The sequence below is a fragment of the Rhinopithecus bieti genome, unplaced genomic scaffold (genome assembly GCF_001698545.2).
Source record: "Rhinopithecus bieti isolate Rb0 unplaced genomic scaffold, ASM169854v2 scaffold_425, whole genome shotgun sequence".
In the NCBI taxonomy this organism is placed as follows: Eukaryota; Metazoa; Chordata; class Mammalia; order Primates; family Cercopithecidae; genus Rhinopithecus; species Rhinopithecus bieti.
Genome location: NW_016803361.1, coordinates 4260168 through 4286591, shown reverse-complemented (window position 1 = coordinate 4286591; position 26424 = coordinate 4260168). Strand labels below are relative to the sequence as shown.

General features: G+C 41.7%; 2 protein-coding genes and 1 long non-coding RNA gene across 11 annotated transcripts in view; 2 read left to right on the top strand and 1 right to left on the bottom strand.

Moving 5' to 3' along the window:
* Window positions 1-4938, top strand: part of CWF19L1 (CWF19 like cell cycle control factor 1) — a 36146-nt gene extending 31208 nt beyond the window's left edge. For 6 of the 7 annotated variants that reach the window (XM_017880810.1, XM_017880800.1, XM_017880833.1 and 3 more), the window contains 3 exons: window positions 634-753; window positions 1804-1901; window positions 4195-4938. In XM_017880810.1, the coding sequence (XP_017736299.1) occupies window positions 634-753; window positions 1804-1901; window positions 4195-4339 (363 nt within the window). In that variant the 3' untranslated portion in view covers window positions 4340-4938. The remainder of the gene's footprint in view (window positions 1-633; window positions 754-1803; window positions 1902-4194) is intronic. The other variant, XM_017880818.1, reaches the window with a different exon arrangement.
* Window positions 1-8542, bottom strand: part of LOC108535171 (uncharacterized) — a 56834-nt gene extending 48292 nt beyond the window's left edge. Inside the window, exons 1-3 of the long non-coding RNA XR_001887148.1 lie at window positions 8437-8542; window positions 4123-4335; window positions 2548-2738 (exon numbers count right to left, since the gene is read on the bottom strand). This is a non-coding gene — a long non-coding RNA (uncharacterized LOC108535171). The remainder of the gene's footprint in view (window positions 1-2547; window positions 2739-4122; window positions 4336-8436) is intronic.
* Window positions 8543-8544: 2 nt separating this feature from the next.
* The window catches only part of CHUK (component of inhibitor of nuclear factor kappa B kinase complex), a 44706-nt gene continuing 26826 nt past the window's right edge, over window positions 8545-26424 (top strand). For 2 of the 3 annotated variants that reach the window (XR_001887126.1, XM_017880775.1), the window contains exons 1-9: window positions 8545-8734; window positions 12142-12236; window positions 15448-15562; window positions 16245-16314; window positions 18410-18498; window positions 19763-19852; window positions 19990-20114; window positions 20613-20720; window positions 21300-21435. Coding sequence is in view for 2 of the 3 variants with exons in the window: in XM_017880775.1 (XP_017736264.1) it covers window positions 8630-8734; window positions 12142-12236; window positions 15448-15562; window positions 16245-16314; window positions 18410-18498; window positions 19763-19852; window positions 19990-20114; window positions 20613-20720; window positions 21300-21435 (933 nt within the window). In the remaining variant the exon portion in view is untranslated. The remainder of the gene's footprint in view (window positions 8735-12141; window positions 12237-15447; window positions 15563-16244; window positions 16315-18409; window positions 18499-19762; window positions 19853-19989; window positions 20115-20612; window positions 20721-21299; window positions 21436-26424) is intronic. The other variant, XM_017880787.1, reaches the window with a different exon arrangement.

The window sequence follows — 26424 nt, the reverse complement described above, 5'->3', positions numbered from 1 at the left end:
CGTTCATTTAAAAAGTTTTTAAAAAGTATCTGGTGGTAACCCCAGAGACTTCACAGGGAAGTGTGTGGTCAGTACATGTAAACAGCATAGATAGTAAGTTCTTTGTTTAGAAAAGGAATGGGTAGTTGAGGAAGTTCCAAGGAAGTGCCAAAGAAGATGTGCGGCTTGTTGGATAAGAATTTGGAAGAAAGTGAGTATTTTGTGTGGAGGCCCAGCATAAGGGAAAACTTAGTGGCAGGAAATAGTCTCAAAGCCTGCATGGGGCTAGCAGCTCAGAAAATCAGATTGTAGATCATTTGTAGTTGTGGTGGTTTTCTTTTTGGCACATTTGTTAAGTTTTCAAATGGGCCTAACTCTGCCACATATATAATATCGGAGATGGCAAAGGCTTGTGACAGAGATATCTCTCTGAAGCCTTTCCTGCATCAGAGAATGACTCCCACATGTGGCAGGCTATCTCATAAGTTTAAGTCCTTACAGACCGGCTGACACAGGCTTGTCTGGCCTGAGGAGATTCTGTGCTGAGGGGTGTTTCTCTACCCCTGTGATGGATTTGCTACTTCTCAGAGACCGTGCAGGCACAACTTCTCTGGGACCTGCACAAAGAATTTCTCCTTTCTCCCCAACCCCCAGGTCATTCCTGTCCCAGTCAGCTGCTGTGCTACTGATGACATTAAAGATGCCTTCATTACCCAGGCCCAGGAGCAGCAGATAGAGCTGTTGGAAATCCCAGAGCACTCTGACATCAAGCAGGTGAAACGGGATGGTGATATTCAGGGGAGAAGAAAGATCTGTTTTTTCTGTTGTTGTTGTTTCTTTGTGTTTTTGAGACAGAGTCTCGCTCTGTTGCCCAGGTTGGAGTGCAGTGGCACAATCGTGGCTCACTGCAACCTCCACCTTCCAGGTTCAAGTGATTCTCCTGCCTCAGCCTCCCTAGTTGTTGGGACTACAGGCATGTGCCACCATATGTGGCTACTTTTTGTATTTTCAGTAGAGATGGGGTTTCACCATATTGGTCCGGCTGGTCTTGAACTCCTGACCTTGTGACCTGCCTGCCTCAGCCTCCCAAAGTGCTGGTGTTACAGACATGAGCCACCCATGCCCGGCAAGATCTGGTTTTTGACATGTTGAGCCTAAGGTGCTATCAAGGCATTCCAAAAATGTTATTACATAGGCAATGGGTTGGGCATGGTGGCTCACACCTGTAATCCCGAGGCGGGAGGAGCACTTGAAGCCAGGAGTTCAATACCAGCCTGGGCAACAAAGTGAGACACTTTGTCTCTACAAAAAATTTAAAAATAAGCAGTGCATGGTGGCACGTGCCTGTAGTCTTAGCTACTCGGGAGGCTGAGAGTCAGGAGGATCACTTGAGCCTAGGAGTTTGAGGATGCAGTGAGGTGTGATTGCATCACTGGACTTCAGCCTGGGCAACATAGCAAAACCCTGTCTCAAATAAAAGACAAAAGAGGCAGTGGACAATTTGGAACTAGAGTACTGGGTATTGACTAGACTGGAGATGAAGAGGGCATTACTCCAAAGTTTAGTGCTTTCCTGGGAAGAGCAGGAAATTAGAATTTCCTAAGGTAGGAACTTAGAAGGATGGATGCCACTGGGAGGATATTGGTAGTATCTTCCAGTTAGGCTTTTTAAGCCCTAGTTCCACTAAGTGGCTTGGGATCTGTAGCAACATACACATCTTTTTTCTTGTGCATTTAGACTGAATTCTTTGCCTAGAGATAAACTAGGATTATCGATTTTTTTAAAGCATTATTGGACATCCTCATACAACTCTGTTTACTTTAGATTGCACAGCCAGGAACAGCATATTTTTATGTTGAACTTGACACAGGAGAAAAGCTTTTCCACAGAATTAAAAAGAATTTTCCTTTGCAGTTTGGAAGGTATGTTTTTCTTCTTTTCAATGTATTTTCACTAGACTTTGTATGAACAAAGTGGTGGGTACATGGGACAATTAATAAAAAGCTAAATTGTAAACAGTCCTTGCCCCAAAGGACCCATGGTCTTAGGGCAGATGTTTACGTATATGACAGTAATGTAATGTAGAATGTGAAGAGTACCATGACAGTTTTGGAGAACAATGTGCTGTAGAAATTCAGAAAAGGGACAGCTCATTTCTACTTGGTGAAAACCTTCAGGAAAGTGGCAAAGTTGAACCTGAGAGTCATATTTAGAGGGCAAAGATTGGGGTGAGGGCATTCTAGCCAGAAGTGCTAGGGAACTTTAATTGAGCACATACTCTGTGCCAAGAACTGTGCCAAGAACTTTACACATACATGACTCATTTAATCTTCACAACTCTGTAAGGTAGGTACTGTCATCCCGATTTACCAGTGTGGAGAATGAGGCTCTAAAGTAGTGCCCAGCAGACTTTTCACAACGATGGAAATGCTCAAATATATGCACTGTCCAATGCAGTAGTGACTAGCCACTTGTGGCCGCTGAGTGCTGAAATATGGCTAATGTGACTGACGAACTAAATTTTTGATTTTATTTAATTAATTAGAATTTAAATTTAAATAGCCATACCTGGCTTATGGTTACCCCACTGGATAGCAGGCTGTAGAGAGGTTAGGTAACTTGTCCGTAGTCACTCAGTGGTAGGTTCAAATGCAGGCCTGTTGGACCTCAAAACTTGAGATCTTAACCTCAGTGTTCTACAGTATGGTAAAGGCCTGGAGGAGGCTTCAGTTCCTTTCCTCGTATCAGGCAAAACATGACTGCAAAACCATAGAGGGAGTAACATAACTTAGGCAAAGATTGAAGATGGGAAGTTGCTGACAAGAAGATACGGTTTGAAGGGGAGTGGAAAGTGTGTAGAAGAGAGTATCTGATGCTGGTGTCTGTGATTTGCAGCTATTTCTTCCCCTCTAGTTAACAATGGGCTTTGAGTGAGCCTTAAACCTGTCTTGGACTAATTCAGAAAGCCTCCAAGAGACTGCCCCCTTAGATAAGTCCAGTAAATGTAGTTGTCTGCATTTTTCAGAAAGATAAATGGGAACAAGTGTGTTACGAGCTTCAGACATCTGACATGATTTTTTGTTGTTGCCTCAGCAACAGATGCGGTTATGAACATTGACAACATAAGCACATGATTGCAGATACACATAGGTGTATAAAGCACACAAAAAGGAGATTCTCTGAATGGTTTTGTGCTTATGATAGTTGTATTTTCAATATTGAGTAATTATCAAGATACTAATTTATAGTTATATAGCATTTTATAGTTACCAAAATAATTTGAAATGGCATTTTTTTCAGCTGTACAAGAAAGGTAGTTCTATTTTCCTTTTACATTTGAAATAGGCTCAAAGTTTGCCTATTGAAAAGAGCGTAGGTTCTTTGACTTTTAGAGCATTCCTGATTTGTTTCTAACTCTTCTATTTATTGTAACTTCAAAGTGGAAAATGAACCACATAAATGGGTAATAGAATTATTTCTAATATATCAAAATAAAAATAAAAATATAAAGCAATGACAATTAGAAGGCAGCTTGTGTGTGTGTGTCTGTATGTAGTTATTCTTTAGTCCTAAGAACCAAGATAAGTTGTTTTGTTGATATTGGGCTTATGCTGCTGTTATGTGGGCCTGAGTCCCCTAGAAGGAGAGGCAGAGGAGTTTTAAATCAGAGTGGGTATGACTAGGCTCCTGACTCTGCAAACTCATATCTAGTTGAGGTGACAAAACTACAGTTTAAGGCAGGTTGTAATCACAGTTAATATGGCACTTTGTGTTATCTCTGTACCTCACAAAAACCCTGTATAGTGGGTATTCTTATTTGCATTTCATAGGTGAGGAAATCAAGACTCAGAGATGAAATCATCTGTCTGAATCATAGATAGCAAGCGGCAAAGCTGGAAATGGAATCCAGTCTCTGATCTTTCTCACACCAGGGCCTGCCCTTTTTCTACTATGTGGTGTTGCTTCTCTAAGTACCAATAATATAGTTCCGAGTTTTTTAAGAGAGGGAGAAGCAAGTGGGGTTTGAAGGATCAAGAAATAAATAGTACCTGAGCCGGTCATTTAAAATGGGTATGATTTGATCAACAGTATGCCAGAGATGGCACTCAGGGCAGGAGAGCAAAGTCAGATAAATCTGCATACCTTCTTTGGGTGATGTTGAGGAGAACTCAGGCTTTTAGTTTCCATTTTGACTTCTTTGTGCTCTTTCTGCAGGGAGGTCCTGGCCAGTGAAGCCATCCTTAATATTCCTGGTAAGTCTGACTGGAGGCAGTGTCAGATCAGCAAGGAAGACGAGGAGACCCTGGCTCGCCGCTTCCGGAAAGACTTTGAGCCCTATGACTTTACTCTGGATGACTAAACAAAGGGAAGACCTTTTTATGAACTTCATAGGAAGTAGTAAAGCCTTTTTGTTTTTTTTTTAATTAAAAGAATTTTTTTCAAGACAAGGTCTCGCTCTGTCACCCAAGCAGGACTACAGTGGCGCAATTGTGGCTCACTGTAGCCTCAAACTCCTGGGCTCTAGAGTTCTTCCCACCTCAGCCTCCTGAGTAGCTGGGACCACCAGGCACATGCTACCATGCCTGGCAAACTTTTTAAATTTTGGGGTAGAGGGTAGAGACGGGGGTCTCCCTGTGTTGCCCAGGCTGGTCTGTAATGCCTAGGCTCAAGGGATCCTCTGCCTTGGCTTCTTAACCTGCTGGGATTACAAGCATGAGCCACCATTCCTGGCCTAGAAGCATATTTTTAAAGAAACTACAATCTCCCATGGGGACTGTTTCCCCGCGTCTTTTGTGCAGTCCCATGGAACTTGCCTGCAGCAAGAGGCCTAAGATTGAATCTTTTTGGGGAAAAGTCATTCTAGGATGAAAATCCTATGTTAAGGCTGGGCGTGGTGGCTCACGCTTATAATCCCAGCACTTTGGGAGGCTGAGGCGGGCAGATCACAAGGTCAAGAGATGGAGACCATTCTGGCCAACATGGTGAAACCCCGTCTCTACTAACAATACAAAAATCAGCTGGGTGTGGTGGCGCGCATCTGTAGTCCCAGCTACTCAGGAGGCTAAGGCAGGACAATTGCTTGAACCTGGGAGGCGGAGGTTGCAGTAAGCCAAGGTCGCACCACTGCACTCCAGCCTGGTAACAGAGTGAGACTCTGCCTAAAAAAAAAAAAAAAAAATTCCTATGTTAAAAGCATGTCGCCAGGCACAGTGGCTCATGCCTGTAATCCCAGGACTTTGGGAGGCCGAGGCAGGTGGATCACCCGAGGACTGGAGTTTGAGACCAGCCTGGCCAACATGGTGAAACCCCGTCTTTACTAAAACTACAAAAATTAGCTGGGTGTGGGGCCAGGCACTTGTAATCTCAGCCACTCGGGAGGCTGAGGCAGGAGGATGGCTTGAATCTGGGAGGTGGAGGTTGCAGTGAGCCGAGATTGCTCCATTGCACTCCAGCCTGGGTGACAGCGAAACTCCATCTCAAAAATAAAATAAAAGAATAAAAGTATGTCTGTCATCCAGCTTCAAGTACAGCTTGTGTATATCAACATTTTCAAAAACCTTTAAACTACTAAATGAAATGCAGATGTTTTTCCATGGTTGAGAAGTGTCTTGTGTTCATGTTGCCTATGACCATTGAAATGAAGTAGTATGTGTAATTGGAGGGGCTAGAGCTTTAGGCCCAGCTGGTTACTCCAGAATCACACAGGGTGGTTTCTCCCTGAGCAACCCAAAGTGGAGAAGGGATCCAAGGCTTTTGCCACTTTTCTCTTAAAGCATTCATCTGATTCATAGATAACAGCCCATTTAGTCCTTCAAATATTTAACTCTTATGTGCCAGGCATTTTTCTAAGCTCCAGGACCATAGTCATGTACCAATATGGTCCCTGTTGTCCCAGAGATTACAGTTTAATGGGGAAGAGAAAGGACAGATTTTAAAAAAAAGAGATAAATTCTGCTTTGGATATTGTTGTTTTATGTGCTTAATATATCTAATGTGTGTCTTTTTTGCTGCTGGGCAGTTCTAAACTCATTGGTACCTGGGTTGGTTACAGGGCTTTGGGGATCATCAGGGTATAGGCCATAGGTGAAATTAAGATAGGGTAAATAACAGTCCTGAGCTGAAGATGATTACCTAAGAAATATCAGTTTTTTTTTTTTTTTTTTTTGGAGACAGAGTCTCGCTCTGTCACCCAGGCTGGAGTGCAGTGGCCGGATCTCAGCTCACTGCAAGCTTTGCCTCCCAGGTTTATGCCATTCTCCTGCCTCAGCCTCCCGAGTAGCTGGGACTACAGGTGCCCACCACCACGCCCGGCAAATTTTTTGTATTTTTAGTAGAGACGGGGTTTCACTGTGTTAGCCAGGATGGTCTCGATCTCCTGACCTCATGATCCACCCGTCTTGGCCTCCCAAAGTGCTGGGATTACAGGCTTGAGCCACCGCGCCCGGCCAGAAATACCAGTATTTAAGGTGGGCTTGAAAATAGTGATCTAACATTTACATGGAGAAGGAGCAAAGAGAATACTACATAGTAGGAGCAAAAGAAAATATTTTACCTTTATATTGGGCACTTATGGTCCAGACACTGTTTCATTTAATCTTCACAAAATCTCTGTGAGGTATTACCTCTATTTTACACATGAAAAAGAATAAAAACTGAAGACTCAGAAAATTGAAGATTGTGGAGCCTGGGGTCAACAGGCTTAGGCTTTTTAAAAAAATTGAAGGCTGGGCGAGGTGGCTCACGCCTGTAATCACAGCACTTTGGGAGACTGAGATCAGGAGTTGGAGAGCAGCTTAACCAACATGGTGAAACCCTGTCTCTACTAAAATAGAAAAAATTAGCCGGGCATGGTGGCACGTGCCTGTAATGCCAGCTACTCGGGAGGCTGAGGCAGTAGAATTGCTTGAACCCGGGCGGTGGAGGTTGCAGTGAGCTGAGATCACGCCATTGCACTCCAGCCTGGGTGACAGGAGTGAAACTCTTGTCTCAACAACAAAAAACAACTCATAAATTACTCATGGCCCTGGGAATGGGGGCATTTAAAAAGTTAACAAAGGCAACCAACCTAGTTTCCACAAAGATGGCCACTTCCAGGTCAACCCAATCATCAGTATCCCTGGGTCCTCAGCATCCCTTCCTCGTTTGAGTGGGAATTATGAGATTACAGCCCCACCTATGGAAATTGAGCACACTAGCACTGGCCATGCTGTACATACAGCAAATGAGAGGGCTTCATACTGTTATAACAATCTGTACCACAATTCTCTGTGCGGTCTGCCCAGCTTTAAATGACATGCCCTCAGAGGCACCATCATCTCCAAGTCCATGGAAACCATGCACTTATAGAAACCAGAACCTCCCATACCACATGTTACTAATGACCTACAACATCGACTTGGTCTGTATCATGCAGTGCTCAACATTCTGGCTGCAGCATCACATTTCTCAAGAATTTGATTCCATGCTGACTCCTTTATTTGGAGTATTGAGATTCCCCAGGTACAGTGAAAGTATGAGCCTCTGAAATGGAAGACCAGGAGCTGGTTTCCCTGTGCTATGGCAATCCGCCACCCGGAGGCACTTGCTGCACCAACAGCATTCCCAAAGCTTGCCTCTGCAGCCCTGCAGCACCCATTAGAAACACTTCTCACAATGAACTGCTGTGCTGGCAGAGCCATAACTGCCGGACAGCAAGCTCTGTGAGGCATCTAGGAAAAAAGTTCCCGAAATCCCGAGAAACATTCTTCACTCCGGAATAGCGTCACATCATTGAGTCATTTGGGATGACGGGGGATATCATGGAGCAGGTGTATTGGGAAGTCAGTGAACAATAAGGCTAATTCATTAGTGGGCCTGCTGGTGTAGTATTTTTCCGATTCCGCAGCCTTTAAATCATTGGTGGTCTTTAGCGTGCCGGAACAGCGGGTGGTGGAGTTGGAGGATAGATGGCAGGGATCTGAAGAAAGGTGTAGACAGGAGTGGAGACAATGTGAAGTTTAGAAAAAACTAATTGCCGGGCGTGGTGGCTCACGTCTATAATCCCAGAACTTTGGGTTGCCGAGGTGGGAGGACTGCTTGAGGCCAGGAGTTCGGGACCAGCGTGGGCAACGTAGCAAGACCATGTCTCTACAAAAAAAAAAAAGCCAAGCGAGGTGGTGCGCTCCTGCAATCCCAGCTACTCGGGAGATGGGAAGATCGCTCAATTCCGGGAGGTCGAGGCAGCAGTAAGCCGTGATCATGCCACTGCACTCCAGCCTGGGCAACGAAGCGAGACCCCATCTTAATTAAAAAATATATATATATTTAATACAGGAGAGACTGGACTGCTTTGAAAAGTTGATTTGATGGGAATGTGAGGTTGGAGAGATCTTATGTTTTCCAAGACTAGAAAAACATTGTGGTTCCGTTCAGCCCTCCCGGAAAATACCTAGGGGACATAGAGAGCAGACCGAGTACCTGTTCGTTTCCCCAGCCCTTGGCCGGCAGGGCTCCGGCAGCGCCCTGGGAAAACTTAGGGAAGGGCAGGGCTCACAGCGGTTACCGGAAGTGACGCATTCCTTCTCGCGAGAAGGCAGACGCGAGAGCATCGGCGGTCCGGAACCGGCCTTGGAACAACGGCGGAGCCTGAGGCCGCTTTCCCTCCCGCCCCATGGAGCGGCCCCCGGGGCTGCGGCCGGGCGCGGGCGGGCCCTGGGAGATGCGGGAGCGGTTGGGCACCGGCGGCTTCGGGAACGTCTGTCTGTACCAGCATCGGGTGAGGCGGGGCGCGAGAGGGAGCGGCGGTGGTTTTGAGCGTCTGTGGAACACAGAGCTGACAGTGTGGGATAGATGGTTGGTGGGACCTTGGGCCGTGTTTGTGGGCCAGTGGGCTTGTGTGTGTGTATGAGAGAGAAAGATACTCTGCCTGTGTGTCCAAAGTTGTATCTGAGGTACTGGGCATAGATAGAGCTGTTGCGGGGAACTTGGGTATGACTGTCAGGCTGTGACCAGGTGTTTAGTGAGTGTGACTGTGCGTGTGTGTCTCTGTGAATGTAGACTGTCAGGGTGTGTGAGGCAGATGCACGTCACAGTGTGTATGTGCGAGCACGAATGTGTGAGAAGAGGGTTGAAGGAGACTGCCTGTTGGAATGTGTGCGTCCGTGTGTGTGGGTCCGTGTGTGTGTGTGCGCGCGCGCGCTTGGAGGCCGTGTGATATCAGTGGGGACTGCAGTAGACAAGGAAGGCTTCATGATGGGTCCAGAGTTAAACCTTTGGAAACATGGATGGGCTTTGGAATTGGGGATGTATTCCAGGTCGGGACAGTATGAGGGTAAGTTGGTGCAGATCATGGCTTCAAACGGAAGGCGATATTAATAGATTGGAGATGGGAGGCGCTGCAGTCGGTGGAGGACAGTTAACATCAGACTCAATAATTTTACTTTGATTTAATAGAGAATGTTTAACCATTGTAGCAGCAGTTAAAAAATAATATTTGGGTCATGTTTGTGTGTTTGTTTGTTTTTGTTTTCGAGACGGAGTCTCACTCTGTTGCCCAGGCTGGAATGTAGTGGCGCGATCGTGGCTCACTGTAGCCTCCTTGTCCCGGGTTCAAGCGATTCTCCTGCCTCAGCCTCCTGAGTAGCTGGGATTACAGGCGCCCGCCACCACGCCTGGCTAATTTTTTTGTATTTTTAGTAGAGACAGGGTTTCACCATGTTGGCCAGGCTGGTCTCGAACTCCTGACCTCAGCTGATCCACCTGTCTCAGCCTCCCAAAGTGCAGGGATTATAGGCGTGAGCCACTGCGTCGGCCTGGGACATGTATTTTTTGATATAAAAAATGATAATAAAAGCTATGAACCCTTTCCCCAGAAAAATTCACAGATGCACATCCACGCAACCATGCATTGCCATTTGAGAGGTTCATGCTTTCCTAAAGGACATTTTAGGTAAATAGACCCTGGACTAACACTTCCTGTAATACAGGCTTTGTTTTGTTCCCTGTAAAATAGGTATAGTATGATACTTGCATGCATCATGGGTTTGAGAGTTAAATAAAATAATAATGTATGTAAAGCTAAATACAGTACCTGACCCGTGAAAGCCCTCAACTGTTAGCACCTGCTGCTAGTTTGTTGTTGCTGCTGCTATGATCATAATGCTCCTCATTAATTGGCCTTAAACAAGGAAATGTCAAGATTAAAAGTGTTGTTCTAGGAAATTGGTTTTGTGGAGGATAAATTTGAGTGGAACAACATGTGGGACAAGATGAACAGTTAAGATTTTACTAAAATGCCTAGGCTTGGATTGTGAATAGAGAAATGAATTCAAGAGGAAAAGTAATAATTTGTTATCTAAAGGAACATGGGTGTAGTGAGAAAGCTCATAATTTGGGGTGGGAGAAAGGGGAGATAGGTGTCTACCTTGGGGAAATAGGCATGTTTAGGGTAATCAGAATGACAACTGAAACTGATAGAACTGAGGAAGTTTTGTGAACCAGGTTTCTAGATAAGGCATGGGAGAAAATCTTGGAGAAAGAGAATGGAAGGTGAAGGACTAAGGCATTAAATCCTGTGATAGCAGGATAAGTAGTAAATTTAATAATTCTCACCATCAGAGGGAATATAACACACTAAAAAAAGAAGTGGGAGCCAAGTGCTTCCAGTGGCATGTTGCCTGTGTTATCTAAGCCTGCCTATTGACTGGTCATAAGGAAAAAGGATGCATGCTGGCAGCTTTTGTGACTTCTTTTTTTGGTCCCTGGGTGGGGATGGATGAATTCATCACTTTTTGTTTTATTATGGTAAAGTATACATAACACAACATTTATCACTTTATCTTTAAGTGTACAGTTAGGTAGCATTAAGTATATTGACGTTGTTGTACAGCCATCACCCTATCCCCAGAATATTCCAGCTTTTTAAGCACATAACTTTGTTGTTGTTGTTGTACATCTATAAACTTCCCATAGAACATTCTTTGCGAAAAGGTAGAATTTCACAGAGTGGATGAAATATAAATTAAGGAGTTGAAGGATCTTACAAAGTGGGATTTTTGAAATAGATAACTTACTGCTCCATTAACATGAGCATTTAGGACTCAGTGCTGTTCATGGTTGTGCCTGATTCTCATCTCCATGGTGGTAAAGGCCTGCATGGGACATAGATATAACTGGCCACCTGCTCATAACAAAAGGAAGACTGAAGGGAGTGAGAACTGTGGGTAGGCTAGCTTATAGTCTATCCTATTTTCCTTCTTCTCTACGCACCAAGTATCATCTTATCTCTAGCCTCTTTTTTCCTCTCAGCCCCCAATTCACACTACCCTATCCAAGCTGTGTCTTGCTTCCCCACCTATAATATATTTTTTCTGTCCTGGCCCCTGGGCTCTTCTTTCTTTATTCACAGCCTTTATTACAACTCTGGTTTGTGTCAGAGATTACATATGTTGGCAATTCTTTTGAAATCTCTTCGTGATATCGGAAACATAGTGTAGCCTGTTTTGCCCTGGCTGCTGTTTCTGAGCTGCATTATTAGCGTTGCCAGAATATGATGGGATCTGGCTATTTCCTGTAATGTACATCAGAATGGGTTTAATTTCAGTCAGAATTGGCTAAATTACTAGTCACAGACCAGAGCTGTTAGGTTCATTGTGTAGATATGGAAACAGAAGTACACTCATTGGTAGGATTTTTTTCCTTCATGTCATTTAAAATGCATACATTAAGATTGGAATTTTTTGCTTTAGGCTTGGTTATATTAAAACTTTCTCTTGCTGTTTGGAGTCCAGGAAGCCCTGAATTACCTTCTTCATTCTAGTTATGCTGGGAGCTGGGGCCCATATTAGTTGTGTTGATTAAGCTCTGAATGAGATTTGCTGGGGAGACAGGATCTTTTTTTTTCTGACATTACACATGAGAGAGAGTTCCAAAGAGACCTGTTGTAAAATCAGTTTCAGTCACTTTTCCCTTGTGTGCTGTTGTGTGTTTGAAGGTCAGTTTTAAAGCATTGGTGTAATAGTCTCATGGTTTATCTTTTTAAAAAAGCATTGCTTCAAGAGAGCTGTGGATAAATATATTTAATTAGTAAAGCTAAAAAGTTTTGTTTTAGGTTATTTCTTTGGTAGCAAATAAATCTGCACAAGAACCTAATTTTTTTTTCCTGTTGATTTTCTATTTTGGCAGGAACTTGATCTCAAAATAGCAATTAAGTCTTGTCGCCTAGAGCTAAGTACCAAAAATAGAGAACGATGGTGCCACGAAATCCAGATTATGAAGAAGTAAGTGTACTCCTTGACTTATATTCCCCTGGTTCTACAGCCCAACCAGATGTCATCATCGGGAAAGAGATCAGGAATCCACTCTTCTCAGGATCTTTTTGGGAACATGTATTTTTTTCTCTCATTAAATATATTATGTTTCAAATAACATCACATTAGGATTAAGAAGGTTTAGTTAGGTCGGGCGTGGTGGCTCAAGCCTGTAATCCCAGCACTTTGGGAGGCCGAGACGGGCGGATCACGAGGTCAGGAGATGGAGACCATCCTGGCTAACACGGTGAAACCCCGTCTCTACTAAGAAATACAAAAAACTAGCCGGGCGAGGTGGCGGGCGCTTGTAGTCCCAGCTACTCAGGAGGCTGAGGCAGGAGAATGGCGTAAACCCAGGAGGCGGAGCTTGCAGTGAGCTGAGATCCGGCCACTGTACTCCAGCCCAGGGTACACAGCGAGACTCCGTCTCAAAAAAAAAAAAAAAAAAGAAGGTTTAGTTAAAATCGGCTAGGACACTTACACACTGTTGGTAGGAATGTAAAATTGTACAGCTGTTATGGAAAACAGTATGGTGATTCCTAAAAAATTAAAAATAGAATTACCATATGATCTAGCAATTCCATTTCTGGGTATATACAAAAATGAATTGAAAGCAGGGACTTCAAGAGTAATTTGTACACTCATATTCATAGCATTATTTTTCACAATAGCCTAAAGGTAAAAACAACCCAGTATCTACCAACAGAGACATGTATAAACAAAATGTGGTATACTCATGAAATGGAATGTCATGCAGCCATAAAAAGGAAGGAAACTGACACATGCCACAGCATGGATGAATCTTGTGGAGATTATGCTAAATGAAATAAGCCAGTCACAAAAAGACAAATACTGTTTTATTCCACTTATATATGGTACCTAGTCTAGTCAAACTCACAGTGAAAGAAAGTAGAATGGTGTTTGCCAGACAGTGAAGGGACCAGCAAGTAGAGAATAATTTTTAATAGGTGCGGAGTTTCAGCTTGGCAGAATTCAACAGTTTTGTGCAGTATAGTGATAGTAGCAAAACAATGTGAAAGTATTTGATGCCAGGCTGGGCACGTTGGCTCACACTGTAATTCGATCACTTTGGGAGGCTGAGGCGGGTGGATTGCTTGAGCTCAGGAGTTCGAGACCTGCCTGGGCAACCTGGCAAAACCCCATCTCTACAAAAAATACAAAAATTAGCCGGGTGTGGTGGTACATGCCTGTAGTCCCAGTGACTCGGGAGGCTGAGGTGGGAAGATTGCTTGAGCCCAGGAGGTCGAGGCTACAGTGAGCTGAGATCATACCACTGTACTCCAGCCTGGGTGACAAGAGCAAGACCCTGTCTGAAAAAAAAGGAAAGCATCTGAAGCCACTAAACCATACACTTAAAAATGGTTAAGGTGGTAAATTTTATGCTATGTGTATTTTACCACAGTCAAAAAAGTATTTCATTTCAGTTAACGAAAGTCAGTTAGGGTATGGTGACTCACACCTATAATCCCAGCACTTTGGGAGGCCAAGGTGGGTGGATCACCTGAGGTCAGGAGTTTGAGACCAGCCTGGTCAACATGGCAAAACTCCATCTGTACTAAAAATAGAAAAATTAGCCGGGCGTGGTGGCGGGCACATGTAGTCCCAGCTACTTGGGAGGCTGAGGCAGGAGAATTGCTTGAACCCAGGAGGCGGAGGTTGCAGTGAACTGAGATCATGCCACTGCACCCCAGCCTGGGCGACTCTGTCTCAAAAATAAATAAATAAATAAATAAATCACCCCAACATTTTGTGGCTAAAAATAGCAAACATTTAGTATCTTATAGTTTCTGTGACTTAGGAATTTAGGAGTGGCTTAGCTGGGTGATTCTAGCTTAGAGTCTTTCCTGAGATATCTCAAGATACTGGTTGGAGCTGTAGTAATCCAAAGGCTTAACTGGCACTGGAGTATCTGCTTCCGTGCTCACTTATATGACTGTTGGCCAGAAGCATCAGTTCTTCACCGCGTGGGCCTCTTCATGGGGAAGCTTGAATGTCTTCATGACATGGAAGCTAGCTTCCCCAGAAAGATCTTTTCCCCAGAAAGAGTGAGTGATCTGAGAGACAGAGACAGCGAATGAGCGAGGAAGATGAAAACCGACATATCTTTTATGATCTTTCCTCGGAAGTGAGACTCCATCCTTTTCCACCACATTCTGTTTGTTACAGTGAGTCACTAAGTACAGCCTACATTCAAGGGGAGGAGAGTTAAGCTTTTAAAAAGAGAAGTAGACATATTTTAAAACTTCCACAGGTAGTATGCTAAGTGCTTTACAAATCATTCTTCCAGTTATCACAGCAATCTTATATTTAGGTATTATTTTGTAAGTGAGGAAGTTGAAGCATATAGAGTCACATGGTTGGTAAAGTGTGGATTTGAAATAAATGCTTTCTGACTCTAATATATCTGTGCTTAATTTCATTTTGCTTCTCAAACTTGGTTATGTGGCAGAATTACCAGGAAAGCTTAACAATATAAATTATCAGGCCCTACATGTACATGGAAATTATGTTTGTTTCTTTTCTTTTTTTTTTTTTTAAAGAGATGTGGTCTTGCTGTGTTACCCAGGCTTGACTTGAACTCCTGGGCTCAAGTAGTCCTCCTATCTCAGCCTCTGGAGTAGCTGGGACTATAGGCATGTGCCACCACAGCTGGCTAATTTTTAATTTTTTGTAGAGATGAGGTCTCAGTGTTACCCATGCTGATCTCAAACTCCTGGCCTCAAGCAATCCTCCCACCTCAGCCTCCCGAATTGTTGGGATTACAGTTGCAACTGCATCCAGCCTAAAATGCCAGATTTGAATCCTTACTTGACTACCTACTGACTGTGTTACTTAGCCAATTTGTGCTTCAATTTTCTCCTGTGTGGTGAAAGTATTAATAAATCTACCTATATTAGGATTATTGTGACAAGTAATTGAGTTAATATATTTAAAATGCTTACTGCTTGGCACTTAGAAATGTAATAGTAGTAATAGTGATGGTATTTTTATGTATTTTTTTTTAAATTACTAATTTTAATTATACAAATCAGAAATTAGAGTATTATAAATAATACCGATCTTTCCCCTCTGTTCATCCACCCTCAATTAAGTAGCATTTCAAATCCAGTCCCTTTTATTGGAAATAAAATTTTTTTTGTAATGTTTTCTTTCTTATTAGGTTGAACCATGCCAACGTTGTAAAGGCCTGTGATGTTCCTGAAGAACTGAATATTTTGATTCATGATGTGCCTCTTCTAGCAATGGAATACTGTTCTGGAGGAGATCTCCGAAAGGTAGTGTGGATGTTTTGAGATGAGAGATAGTAAATCACAAACTTTAGCATTATTTGAATCATGTTAAATATAATAAACTAGAATAAGAATCGGAAAAACTATGGTCTGCTTCCTGTTTTGTAAATAGTTTTCTTGGAACAAAGCCACATTCATTTCTTTACACATTGTCTGTGGCTGCTTTCTTATGACTGCAGAATTGAGTAGTTTAACAGAGGCTATGTGACTTGCAAAACCTAAAGTATTTCCCATATGGTTCCTTACAGAAAATGTTTGTTGACTCCTGATTTAGAAAATGCATTTTTGTTGTTGCTGTTTGATGGGACTGTAGCAGTGGTATTAGATGAAATTTTCAGTGGTTAAGGTGCTTGTAAAAAGTTGTTTTCTGTATTGCAATCTTTCTTTTCTACCTAATTTTAAATGTGCCCATATGACCATTTTTACATATATCCCTGAGATTTGTCAGCCTTTTCCAGTTTCAAGTGCTTTTGCTTCTTTTACTTTTATGAGCCTTATCATGAAATTTACATGCCCTCAGTATGGATTTGGTAATTGTATTCCCTTGTATTTTATTATGACTTACTTTCTCATTGAATATTGTCTTACAGTATAGTAATTAATGTGTGGTCACTATTACAGCCCAGCAATTTGCAGAACACATTTTTAGATTTCTTTCTTTTTTTAGCTGCTAAACAAACCAGAAAATTGTTGTGGACTTAAAGAAAGCCAGATACTTTCTTTACTAAGTGATATAGGTATGTAATCAGTATTAAAATACCATTGTGATGTAATTCCCCTTTGGTCCATAAAAGATTCTGTACCTTTTTGGGAATTCAGGAGAATTGTTGATACATTGTACAAAGTCTATAGAATTTCAACATCTATAAGAAGTTATATAAATCTATTACTTTTGATGCTAAATTAAAACTAGGATATTTTGACTGGGTGCGGTGGCTCACGCCTGTAATCTCAGCACTTTGGGAGGCTGAAGTGGGTGGATCACGAGGTCAGGAGTCCAAGACCAGCCTGGCCAACATAGTGAAACTCCATCTCTACTGAAAATACAAAATGCCTGTAATCCCAGCACTTTGGGAGGCCGAGGCAGGCGGATCACAAGGTCAGGAGATCAACACCATCCTGGCTAACACAGTGAAACCCCGTCTCTACTAAAAAATCCAAAAAATTAGCTGGGTGTGTTGCGGGTGCCTGTAGTCCCAGCTATTTGGGAGGTTGAGGCAGGAGAATGGCGTGAACCCAGGAGGCAGAGCTTGCAATGAGCCGAGATCACACCACTGCACTCCAGCCTGGGCGACAGAGCGAGACTCTGTCTCAAAAAAATAAAAATAGGCCGGGCGCGGTGGCTCAAGCCTGTAATCCCGGGAGGCCAAAGACGGCGATCCAACTAGGTCAGGAATCGAGACCATCCTGCTAACACGGTGAAACCCCGTCTTACTAAAAATACAAAAAGAACTACGGCGAGGTGGCGGCGCCTGTAGTCCCAGCACTTGAGAGGACTGAGCAGGAGAATGGCGTGAACCCGGGAGGGCGGAGCTTCGCAGTGCGCTGGAGATCTGGCACACTGGCGATCCACCCTGGGTGACAGAGCAAGACTCCGTCTAAAAAAATAAAAATAAAACAAAAAAAATAAAAAAAATAAATAAAAATAAAAAATAAATAAAAATAAAAATAGAAAAATTAGCTGGGGACGATGCCACATGCCTGTAGTCCCAGCTACTCGGGAGGCTGAGGCAGGAGAATTGCTTGAACCCAGGAGGTGGAGGTTGCAGTGAGCTGAGGTCGCGCCACTGCACTCCAGCTTGGGCAACAGAGTGAGAGTTTGTGTCACACACACACACACACACACACACACACACACACACACACACACACACACACAAACTAGGATATTTTATTTATTTTTGGCTAGGAGTCCTTTTTTTATCTAATAGGTGTTCCAATAGCTGACAAAAAAATCATGTGAAATGACCTTACTCAATTTCACTCCCCCTACACCATTGACATAGTAATTTTTTTTACAGTGGAATTACATCTCCTTGAGAGATGGGTCCTCAAGTCGACTCGTTTTTGTTTGTTTTGAGATGGAGTCTAGCCCTGTCACCCAGGCTGGAGTGCAGTGGTACGATCTCAGCTGACAGCAAACTCTGCCTCCCAGGTTCAAGTGATTCTCCTGCCTCAGCCTCCTGAGTAGCTGGGATTACAGGCGCCCGCCACCATGCCTGGCTAATTTTTGTATTTTTAATAGAGACCTGGTTTCACTGTGTTGGCCTGGCTAGTCTCAAACTTCTGACCTCACGATCCGCCTGCCTCGGCCTCCCAAAGTGCTGGGATTACAAGCGTGAGCCACTGCGCCTGGCCAAGTCAACTCTTGGGGTGAAAAATCTCTGCTTAATCAGAATGACTCCAGAAAAATTCCTAAAATAACTAGTACCTAACCTTTTGGAGGAACCTCAAAACCAAAATTTGTTTCTGCGTAGATTTTGGTTTTGCCTCTTTTCCAAGGTCATGAGAGCTAAAGTCCAGTTTAAATGGTTGATTTAGGTGGGAGAAGGGGGCTTATTAGAGTTACAGGGATTTTCCCAATTGCTTGTTGCATTTCTATTTAATGTTAATTCTAATGAGTTAAATGAACATATAGTATAATTTTGTAGTATTTGTTTAATGTTACGTTTTTCTGTGAAGAAAACCTGAACTACTGTAATATTAGTTGTGTAGTTACGATGATCCATATAAACTTGAGCATCAGAGCAGATTTGTACAAAATGTGAGGTGAATTTTTCTTTTAACTCAATGCTTTCTGTTACTTCAAAGTGTATTTTAAACTTTATTTAGGGTCTGGGATTCGATATTTGCATGAAAACAAAATTATACATCGAGATCTAAAACCTGAAAACATAGTTCTTCAGGACGTTGGTGGAAAGGTAGGTGAAACCTGAAGTAATGTTTCATGCCTATTGAATATAGTCTGTCTGATATAGTTAGTCCTTGAGCTTTGGTATCTTTGCTGTATGCCCGTAACACTCTTACTTTTTCCATTTCAGACCTTACCGCACTGAACTGTAGTTTTGTGTTTAGTTTTTTGTCCCTTCTGCTAAACAGTGGTTCCATTAAAGAAGGAACTACACCTGTCTTGTTTTCTTTTCTTTTTTTTCATTTTTCATACTTAACCCAGCTCCTAGACTTCACCTGTCTTGTACATGTCTGTTTTTCCAGCATAGTATCTAGCAAAGATACTGGCAGTGAATACATAATATGTTAACACTTACTATTTTATTCTTATGAAGCACATCCAAAACACATACACACACATCCTGGGTTCACTTTAAGGAAAAACAGAAAGTATATAGATCTTTAAAACTTATTTTCCTTCCCCCAATTTAAATGAGTTATCTGGAGAAGAACCAGAAATTGTGAATTGACTCTTAAAATGTTCATTTAATTAGTAATTTTTAAGCAGTTTTCTTGTTTCCAGCATCCAAATTTCATTCCAGTAAAGACTTAAAAGCCAAGCGTCTGTGCCTTGTGTTGAGTTGTGTGTGCTGTCCCTTCAGTTAGTGGAAGATAGTTGTTGGTCTTGGGGGTGTTGGAACCTTAGTGATGCTTCTTCTCTTAGGAGCCTTTCATGTATGCTTGGCACCAAATATCTCTGCTTTTTTTTTTTTAATCCAAAGACTTCAGGACATTCTTGAAGTTAGATCTCAGTATTTACTCACATTTAATCCACTCTGAGGGGGTATGATGCTTCTTCAAGTTTGGAAGTCACCCTTGCCTTTTACTTTCCAGTTTAATGGATCGAGCTTATTTTGATTATAGCAAAATAAAAATTAATAGCCCACCTGTATTTAATTTTTACCATGTACCAAGCACTGTATTACCTTCTTTACTTTCATTATTTCATTGGATCCTAATAACAATTCTGTGAAGTAGGGACTGTTAGTCATCCAATTAATTACTGAGAGAGGTTAAATAACTTGGTAGATCAATTAGATTACTGAGAGAGGTTAAATAACTTGGTAGATCACACACCTAGTTAAGTGGTGGCACTCAGACTTGAAATATTTTTGTGATATTACAGAGCCCAAGCTCCTCACCACCACCCTCTCTATAGCCTTATAAGGATATTGTTGTCTTTCCTTTTTAAATTTCTCTACCATTTAATACTTAATCTGTCTTATTGTTTTTCAGATAATACATAAAATAATTGATCTGGGATATGCCAAAGATGTTGATCAAGGAAGTCTGTGTACATCTTTTGTGGGAACACTGCAGTATCTGGTGAGGCCTGTATTGTTTCTTTGAATTTAAGTGTGCGTAGGATTCTCTTATTTCTGAAGATTATGAATATAGTAGTTCAAAAATAAAGTAGTTTTTCCCACACAGTGTTGGTGTTTAAAACATTTTCTCTTTTGAAGGCCCCAGAGCTCTTTGAGAATAAGCCTTACACAGCCACTGTTGATTATTGGAGCTTTGGGACCATGGTATTTGAATGTATTGCTGGATATAGGCCTTTTTTGCATCATCTGCAGCCATTTACCTGGTAAGAAATGGATGAGAACTTGGACATGCTTAATGGGAATGGAAATATTTTCATTTGTCTACTTTTTTTTTTCTTTCTTTGTTTAATTGCCTTTGAAATATACAATTGAATATAATTAAATGGCAAGAAATCTTTTTTTTTTTTTTTTTTTTTGAGACGGAGTCTCGCTCTATCGCCCAGGCTGGAGTGCAGTGGCCGGATCTCAGCTCACTGCAAGCTCCACCTCCCGGATTTACGCCATTCTCCTGCCTCAGCCTCCCGAGTAGCTGGGACTACAGGCGCCCGCCACCACGCCCAGCTAGTTTTTTGTATTTTTTTAGTAGAGACGGGGTTTCACGGTGTTAGCCAGGATGGTCTCGATCTCCTGACCTCGTGATCCACCCGTCTCGGCCTCCCAAAGTGCTGGGATTACAGGCTTGAGCCACCGCGCCCGGCAAGAAATCTTAAGAGTATTTGTGAGAATCACTTTGTCAGCTGAGGTAGCTTTTGATTTTATAGGCATGAGAAGATTAAGAAGAAGGATCCAAAGTGTATATTTGCATGTGAAGAGATGTCAGGAGAAGTTCGGTTTAGTAGCCATTTACCTCAACCAAATAGCCTTTGTAGGTAAGTATAATTTAGTTAAGGAAGTTTGCCTCAGTTTCTCCGTGGTTGTAAAGGAACAGTAGAGTAGTTTTCTGTTTCAAGTTGCATTATCCAGTAGCATTTTCTGTGATGACGTAGAAACTTTCTATATCTCTGTTCGCCACATGAGGCTATTGACTACTTGACAGGTAGCTAGTTTGGCTAGGTAACTGAATTTTGAATAAATACTAAATGTAAATAGCCATTTGGGACTGACTAGTGGCTACCGTATCGGACAGCACAGATCTAGTGGAAACAAGAACTGCCATTTGACTGATTGACATAGGTTCTTAGGATAATGAAGGAAATGGGTTCTTTGCAGAATGGATTTGGACTCATCCGTTGGAATTGTCAGTAACTAACATGTGGAGTTTTGAGTAGTTTTTGATGGAAAAAAGTTTGTTCCCTGTCATTTCATGAATTTGAAAGTAAGTTATGAAATGGTATAGACAAGTGATGTGGGAAAGAAAGTGGACAACCTACAAAATTACCTTTCTAACAGTATAAAGGGAAATTGGAACATAATGATTTGCTTTTCACCCTATTTTGTATGTTTTCTAGTTTAATAGTAGAACCCATGGAAAACTGGCTACAGCTGATGTTGAGTTGGGACCCTCAGCAGAGAGGAGGACCTGTTGACCTTACTTTGAAGCAGCCGAGATGTTTTGTACTAATGGATCACATTTTGAATTTGAAGGTTAGTCTTAATGGGTCTACTGCATAAGACCAGCATTGAAATTAACAAGTTTATTTGGAAAATTAGCATAAATGTAGTTTAATAGTCTTTTCCTGTTGCTTACTTATTTATTTTGAGACAGGGTCTCGCTCTGTCACCTAGGCTGGAGTGCGGTGGCACGTTTTAAGCCCACTGCAACCTTCACCTCCCAGGTTCAAGCAATTCTTTTGCCTCAGCCTCCCAAGTAGCTGGGACTACAGGTGCATGCCACCACACCCAGCTAATTTTTGTATATTTAGTAGAGATAGGGTTTCACCACATTGTCCAGGCTGGTCTTGAACTCCTGACCTCAGGTGATCTGCCCGCCTTGGCCTTCCAAAGTGGGATTACAGGCGTGAGCCACTGCGTCCAGCCCTGACGCTTATTTGAAAAAAGAAAATTATATTCTTAGAGCTGATTTTTTAAAAAAATTTCTTTAGCAAGCTGTCTCAGTTTGCTTCTCTGTGGTCTTTGTTGATTACTCCTTTGAAGCAACTTTTTAATTTACCTTTTCCCATGTTGTTGCCATTATCCTCATTCATTTATGTCTAGTCTTACTGGATTTGATTTGGTAAGGAAGGTTCCTATCTGCCTTTCATGGCTCTGCACTTACTCCCTAACCTATAGTTAATTCAATATGTACTACCTATCTCATCTTCTGAAAATGCTTTTTTATTCTTCTGCCCAAGAAACTAACATAGTTCTTTTTTTAAACAAGTCAAGTGTAAACTGATCTGCTTGGCTTTTTTGGGGGGCTTTCCCTAACCAAGTTTTGCCTTGTACCTGCCTCTTTTAACCTTTATCTCATACAAGACCAGCTTGTCACTGCTCCTTATACCTCAAACCCATTATCTACCTTTATGCTTTGATAGATGCTATCCTTCTGCCTAGTATGATATCCATTTCTGTGTATCTACTCACCTACACTGGCATGTCTTCAAGAACTTTTCTTTAAATGGTCTCTGCCACACAATTTGTCATTTAAAGGCTATATTCTCTATTTCTCATCTTCCATTCATGCATCTTCATATAGATTGTTTTCTTCTTCAATGTTGGGATTGTTTTACTACTTTTATTAACAATCACCCACCCTACCCATCCTAACCATCCTAACCATGGCATTCAGTACAGAGCAGGGCATGTATCAGGTTCTTAGTAAAGTATTTATTGATATGAATGAGAGCTATAGATAGTTCTGTTGGGCAGTGTACCCAGAAACAACTCTCATCAATAGTCTTTACATTTTTATTGATAGTTTATAGTATACAGGTTTCTAAAATTGAAATGAGAAATTATAATCATTTAATGTTGGAGTACATGGCGAGATAGTTCACTTTAGTCTGGAACTCCTGAGCTCACGTGATCCTCCTGCCTCAGCCTCCAGAGTAAATGGGACTGCAGATGTGCGCCAGCTCTCCTGCCTAATTTTTAAAGTTTTGGTAGAAATGGGGTCTCGCCATGTTGTCCAGGCTGGTTTTGAACTCCTGGCCTCAAGTGATCCTCCTACGCTGACTTCCCAACGTGCTGGGATTACAGATGTGAGCCACTGTGCCCGATCTTGGCATACTTTATTAAATAGAAACTTGAGGCCATGTGGATGTCATTCTTGGCTAACACTGAAAAGATACCTAGCTTCTTCTTGATTTGGTTTCCTTCTACTGTGCCAAAGAATAAATTATCCCTCAGTGCGTTAGGAAAGCAGGGCTTTAGTTCTGTGTTGCCTCTGAAGCATTTCGGTTGTGAATGAATCACATCTCTTATTTGTTTCATACTCGTCATAGGAATTATAGCATCATTTCTGCTTTGAAGGGCATGTGTGAGCCTCTTGTTATAGGGCATGGGGAAAGATTCCACATTATGGAGTTTGTAGTTTACAGACTTAAATTCAGTTTGCAGCACCACTATTTATTTATCTGTGAACTTGAGCAAATGTTTTTTGTCTATCTCAAGGACAGTAATATCTTCCTCAAAGCATCAATATTATTATGAGGTTATACAGAGTAAGGTATATATAAGGTACTAGTTATAGTAGTTCAAGAAGCTTCAAGGATGCTTGTTAGACATGATAATAGGACTGAATTTTGAAGAATGAGATTTTTTAGGGAAAGGGTGGGGGTGGGATAGATTTATAGGCAGCAGAGCATCATGAGCAAAAGTACAGAAGTATGAACTACAAAACAGCTTGGTGTTACTGTAGGACATTTTCCTAAAATGTTTATATATATTGTACAAGAAAGGAATGATGTCTGTTTGATTTTCACTTAAAAAAGGAAGCAACACAACAGTTACTATTTCCCTTTTGAAAAAACAGCTTAGCAAGTCTGATTGTATGCATACTTTCCAACTGTTTATTATGAAAATCTTTAGATACGTAGAAGAGTTGGAAAAGTGTACTGAACCTACCACTAAAATAATGGTGAAACAGCAACATTTAATTATTTTTTTCTTTGCCTCTTCTTTCATGCCCCTAAATGTAACTGTATTCTGAGTCTCTTCTTGGTTCTTTTTCCATTACATTTCCTTTTTTTTATTAGGCAGTCTCTTCAACTGTATAGCTTTACCTATAAACGGCACATGGATAACTCCTAAAGTTATTTCTCTCCATAGCTTTGACTTTTCCACCAAGGACTTATAACTGTCGTATAACTGTATAACTATCTGGTTGTTCCACTGGCACTTAAGACTTAATTTATTAAAAACTGAACATATTTGTTCTATCCATTAAATTTATTTCTTTTTTTTGTTTGTTTTTGAGATGGAGCCTCACTGTGTCTCACGATCTCAGCTCATTGCAACCTACACCTCCTGGGTTCAAGTGATTCTCCTGCCTCAGCCTCCTGAGTAGCTGGGATTACAGGCACCCACCACCATGTCTGGCTTATTTTTATATTTTTAGTAGAGATGGGGTTTCACCATGTTGGCCAGGCTGGTCTTGACACCCTGACCTCAGGTGATCCTCCCACCTTGGCCTTCCAAAGTGCTGGGATTACAGGCATGAGCCACTGCACCTGGCCCCATTAAATCTACCTCTATAGATTTCCTACACTCTTATTTGCACTGTCACCTTTTCAGTTACCCAGATGGGAAACTTTGGCTGTCTTGACTCTTCCTTTCTCTTCAATCGATATATCCAATTATTTTATAAATTTATCTTTTGAATATCTTAATAATTTTGAGCTTGCCAGGTTCTCAATTTAGAAAGGCTTGCATAGTTCTCTTTCACTTATTGAATAAAGTTCAGACCCTTTCATTGGTACTCAGAACCTATCTTGGTTTCATATCAATTTATACTTCTGGACTTACCTCTTACTAATGCCCCGAGAGAGCATCATTTTAGGTACATTTGAACTGGATTAATTGTATTCTCTGATTATGTCCATCCCTTTCTACTTTTCTGCTTCTGCTCACCTTGTTTTCTGCCTAAAGGAACTTATTTTTCAGTCCTTTCCCATTTCAGTCTTTCTTTCATTTCAAAGTTTAGCTCAAGTAGTGCCTCGTTTATGAAGTGCCCGCTTCCTACTGCCAAGTGTATGATACTTTATGCTGATTATAATACCTATCACATTTTACCTGGTACTTTAGTTCTCTTAGTATATCTTAATACCTTCTGTTTGACTATAACTGTATGGAGGGCAAGGATCATCAGGTACTCAGTTTGTATACCCACTACTACCACCACAACACATTTAATATTATGTACCAACAGTATGTACATACCAATAGTAGGTACTCATTAAATATTATAGTGAACAAAAAAATAAATTTAGGTTGTATTTCCTCTTTTTTCTTTTGCTCCCTTCTGGCCTAGAGCTTTGGTAGTGGGATGCCATGATGACATATCCTAATATCCTGTGTAAAAGTAGATGTCCATTATAGGATTTTCATCCTAAGTTTCTGCTATTGCTATAAATGGCAGCTGTCATAGTGTGAAATCTGCCTAAACTGAGAAGGCGTGGAAAGTCTCAGGTAGTATAATTGTATTGTAAATCCATATCAGTTTTGAAGATTTCCCTACTCCCCTTTTAAACATAAAAGATTTATATTAAAGAGAAGTCTCTTAATAAGAGAAATACTGGCAATCATGTTGTGACATTTGGAATTCACATGAAAAGGATCAACTTCAGGCTATAAAAACAGTTTGGTATTTCTTTTTAAAAATTTTGTTAATACAGATGCAGTGGCTCGTGCCTATAATCCCAGCACTTTGGGAGGCGGAGTCAGGCGGATCACTTGAGGTCAGGAGTTCAAGACCAGCCTGGCCAACATGGTGAAACCCCATCTCTACTAAAAATACAAAAATTAGCCAGGGATGGTGGTGCATGCCTGTAATCCCAGCTACTCGGGAGGCTGAGGCAGGAGAGTTGCTTAAACCCGGGAGGTGGAGGCCGCAGTGAGACGAGATCGCAACACTGCACTCCAGCCTGGGCAACAGAGAGAGACTCTGTGTCAAAAACAAACAAACAAAATTGTTAATATGCTTTTAAGTTTTTTTTTTTGTTTGTTTGTTTTGTTTTTTTGAGATAGAGTTTTGTTCTGTCACCCAGGCTGGAGTACCATGGTACGATCTCCACTCACTGCAGCCTTCACCTCCCAGACTCAAGTGATTCTCTCGTGCCTCAGCCTCCCACATAGTTGGAATTACAGGTGTGTGCCATCATGGCTGACTAATTTTTTTGTATTTTTAGTAGAGACAGGTTTTCGCCATGTTGGCCAGGATGGTCTCGAACTCCTGTCCTCAAGTGATCCACCTGTCTTGGCCTCCCAAAGGGCTGGGATTACAGGTGCAAGCCACTGCGCCCAGCCTAATTTTTTAAATTGACAAATAATTGTACATATTCATGGGGTAAATAGTGATGTTTCAATACATATACTGTGTAGTGATTAGATTAGGATAATTAGCATATCCATCATCTCAAACATCATTTCTTTGTGTTGGGAATATTCAGTATCCCTGTCTTTCTTTTTACTTTT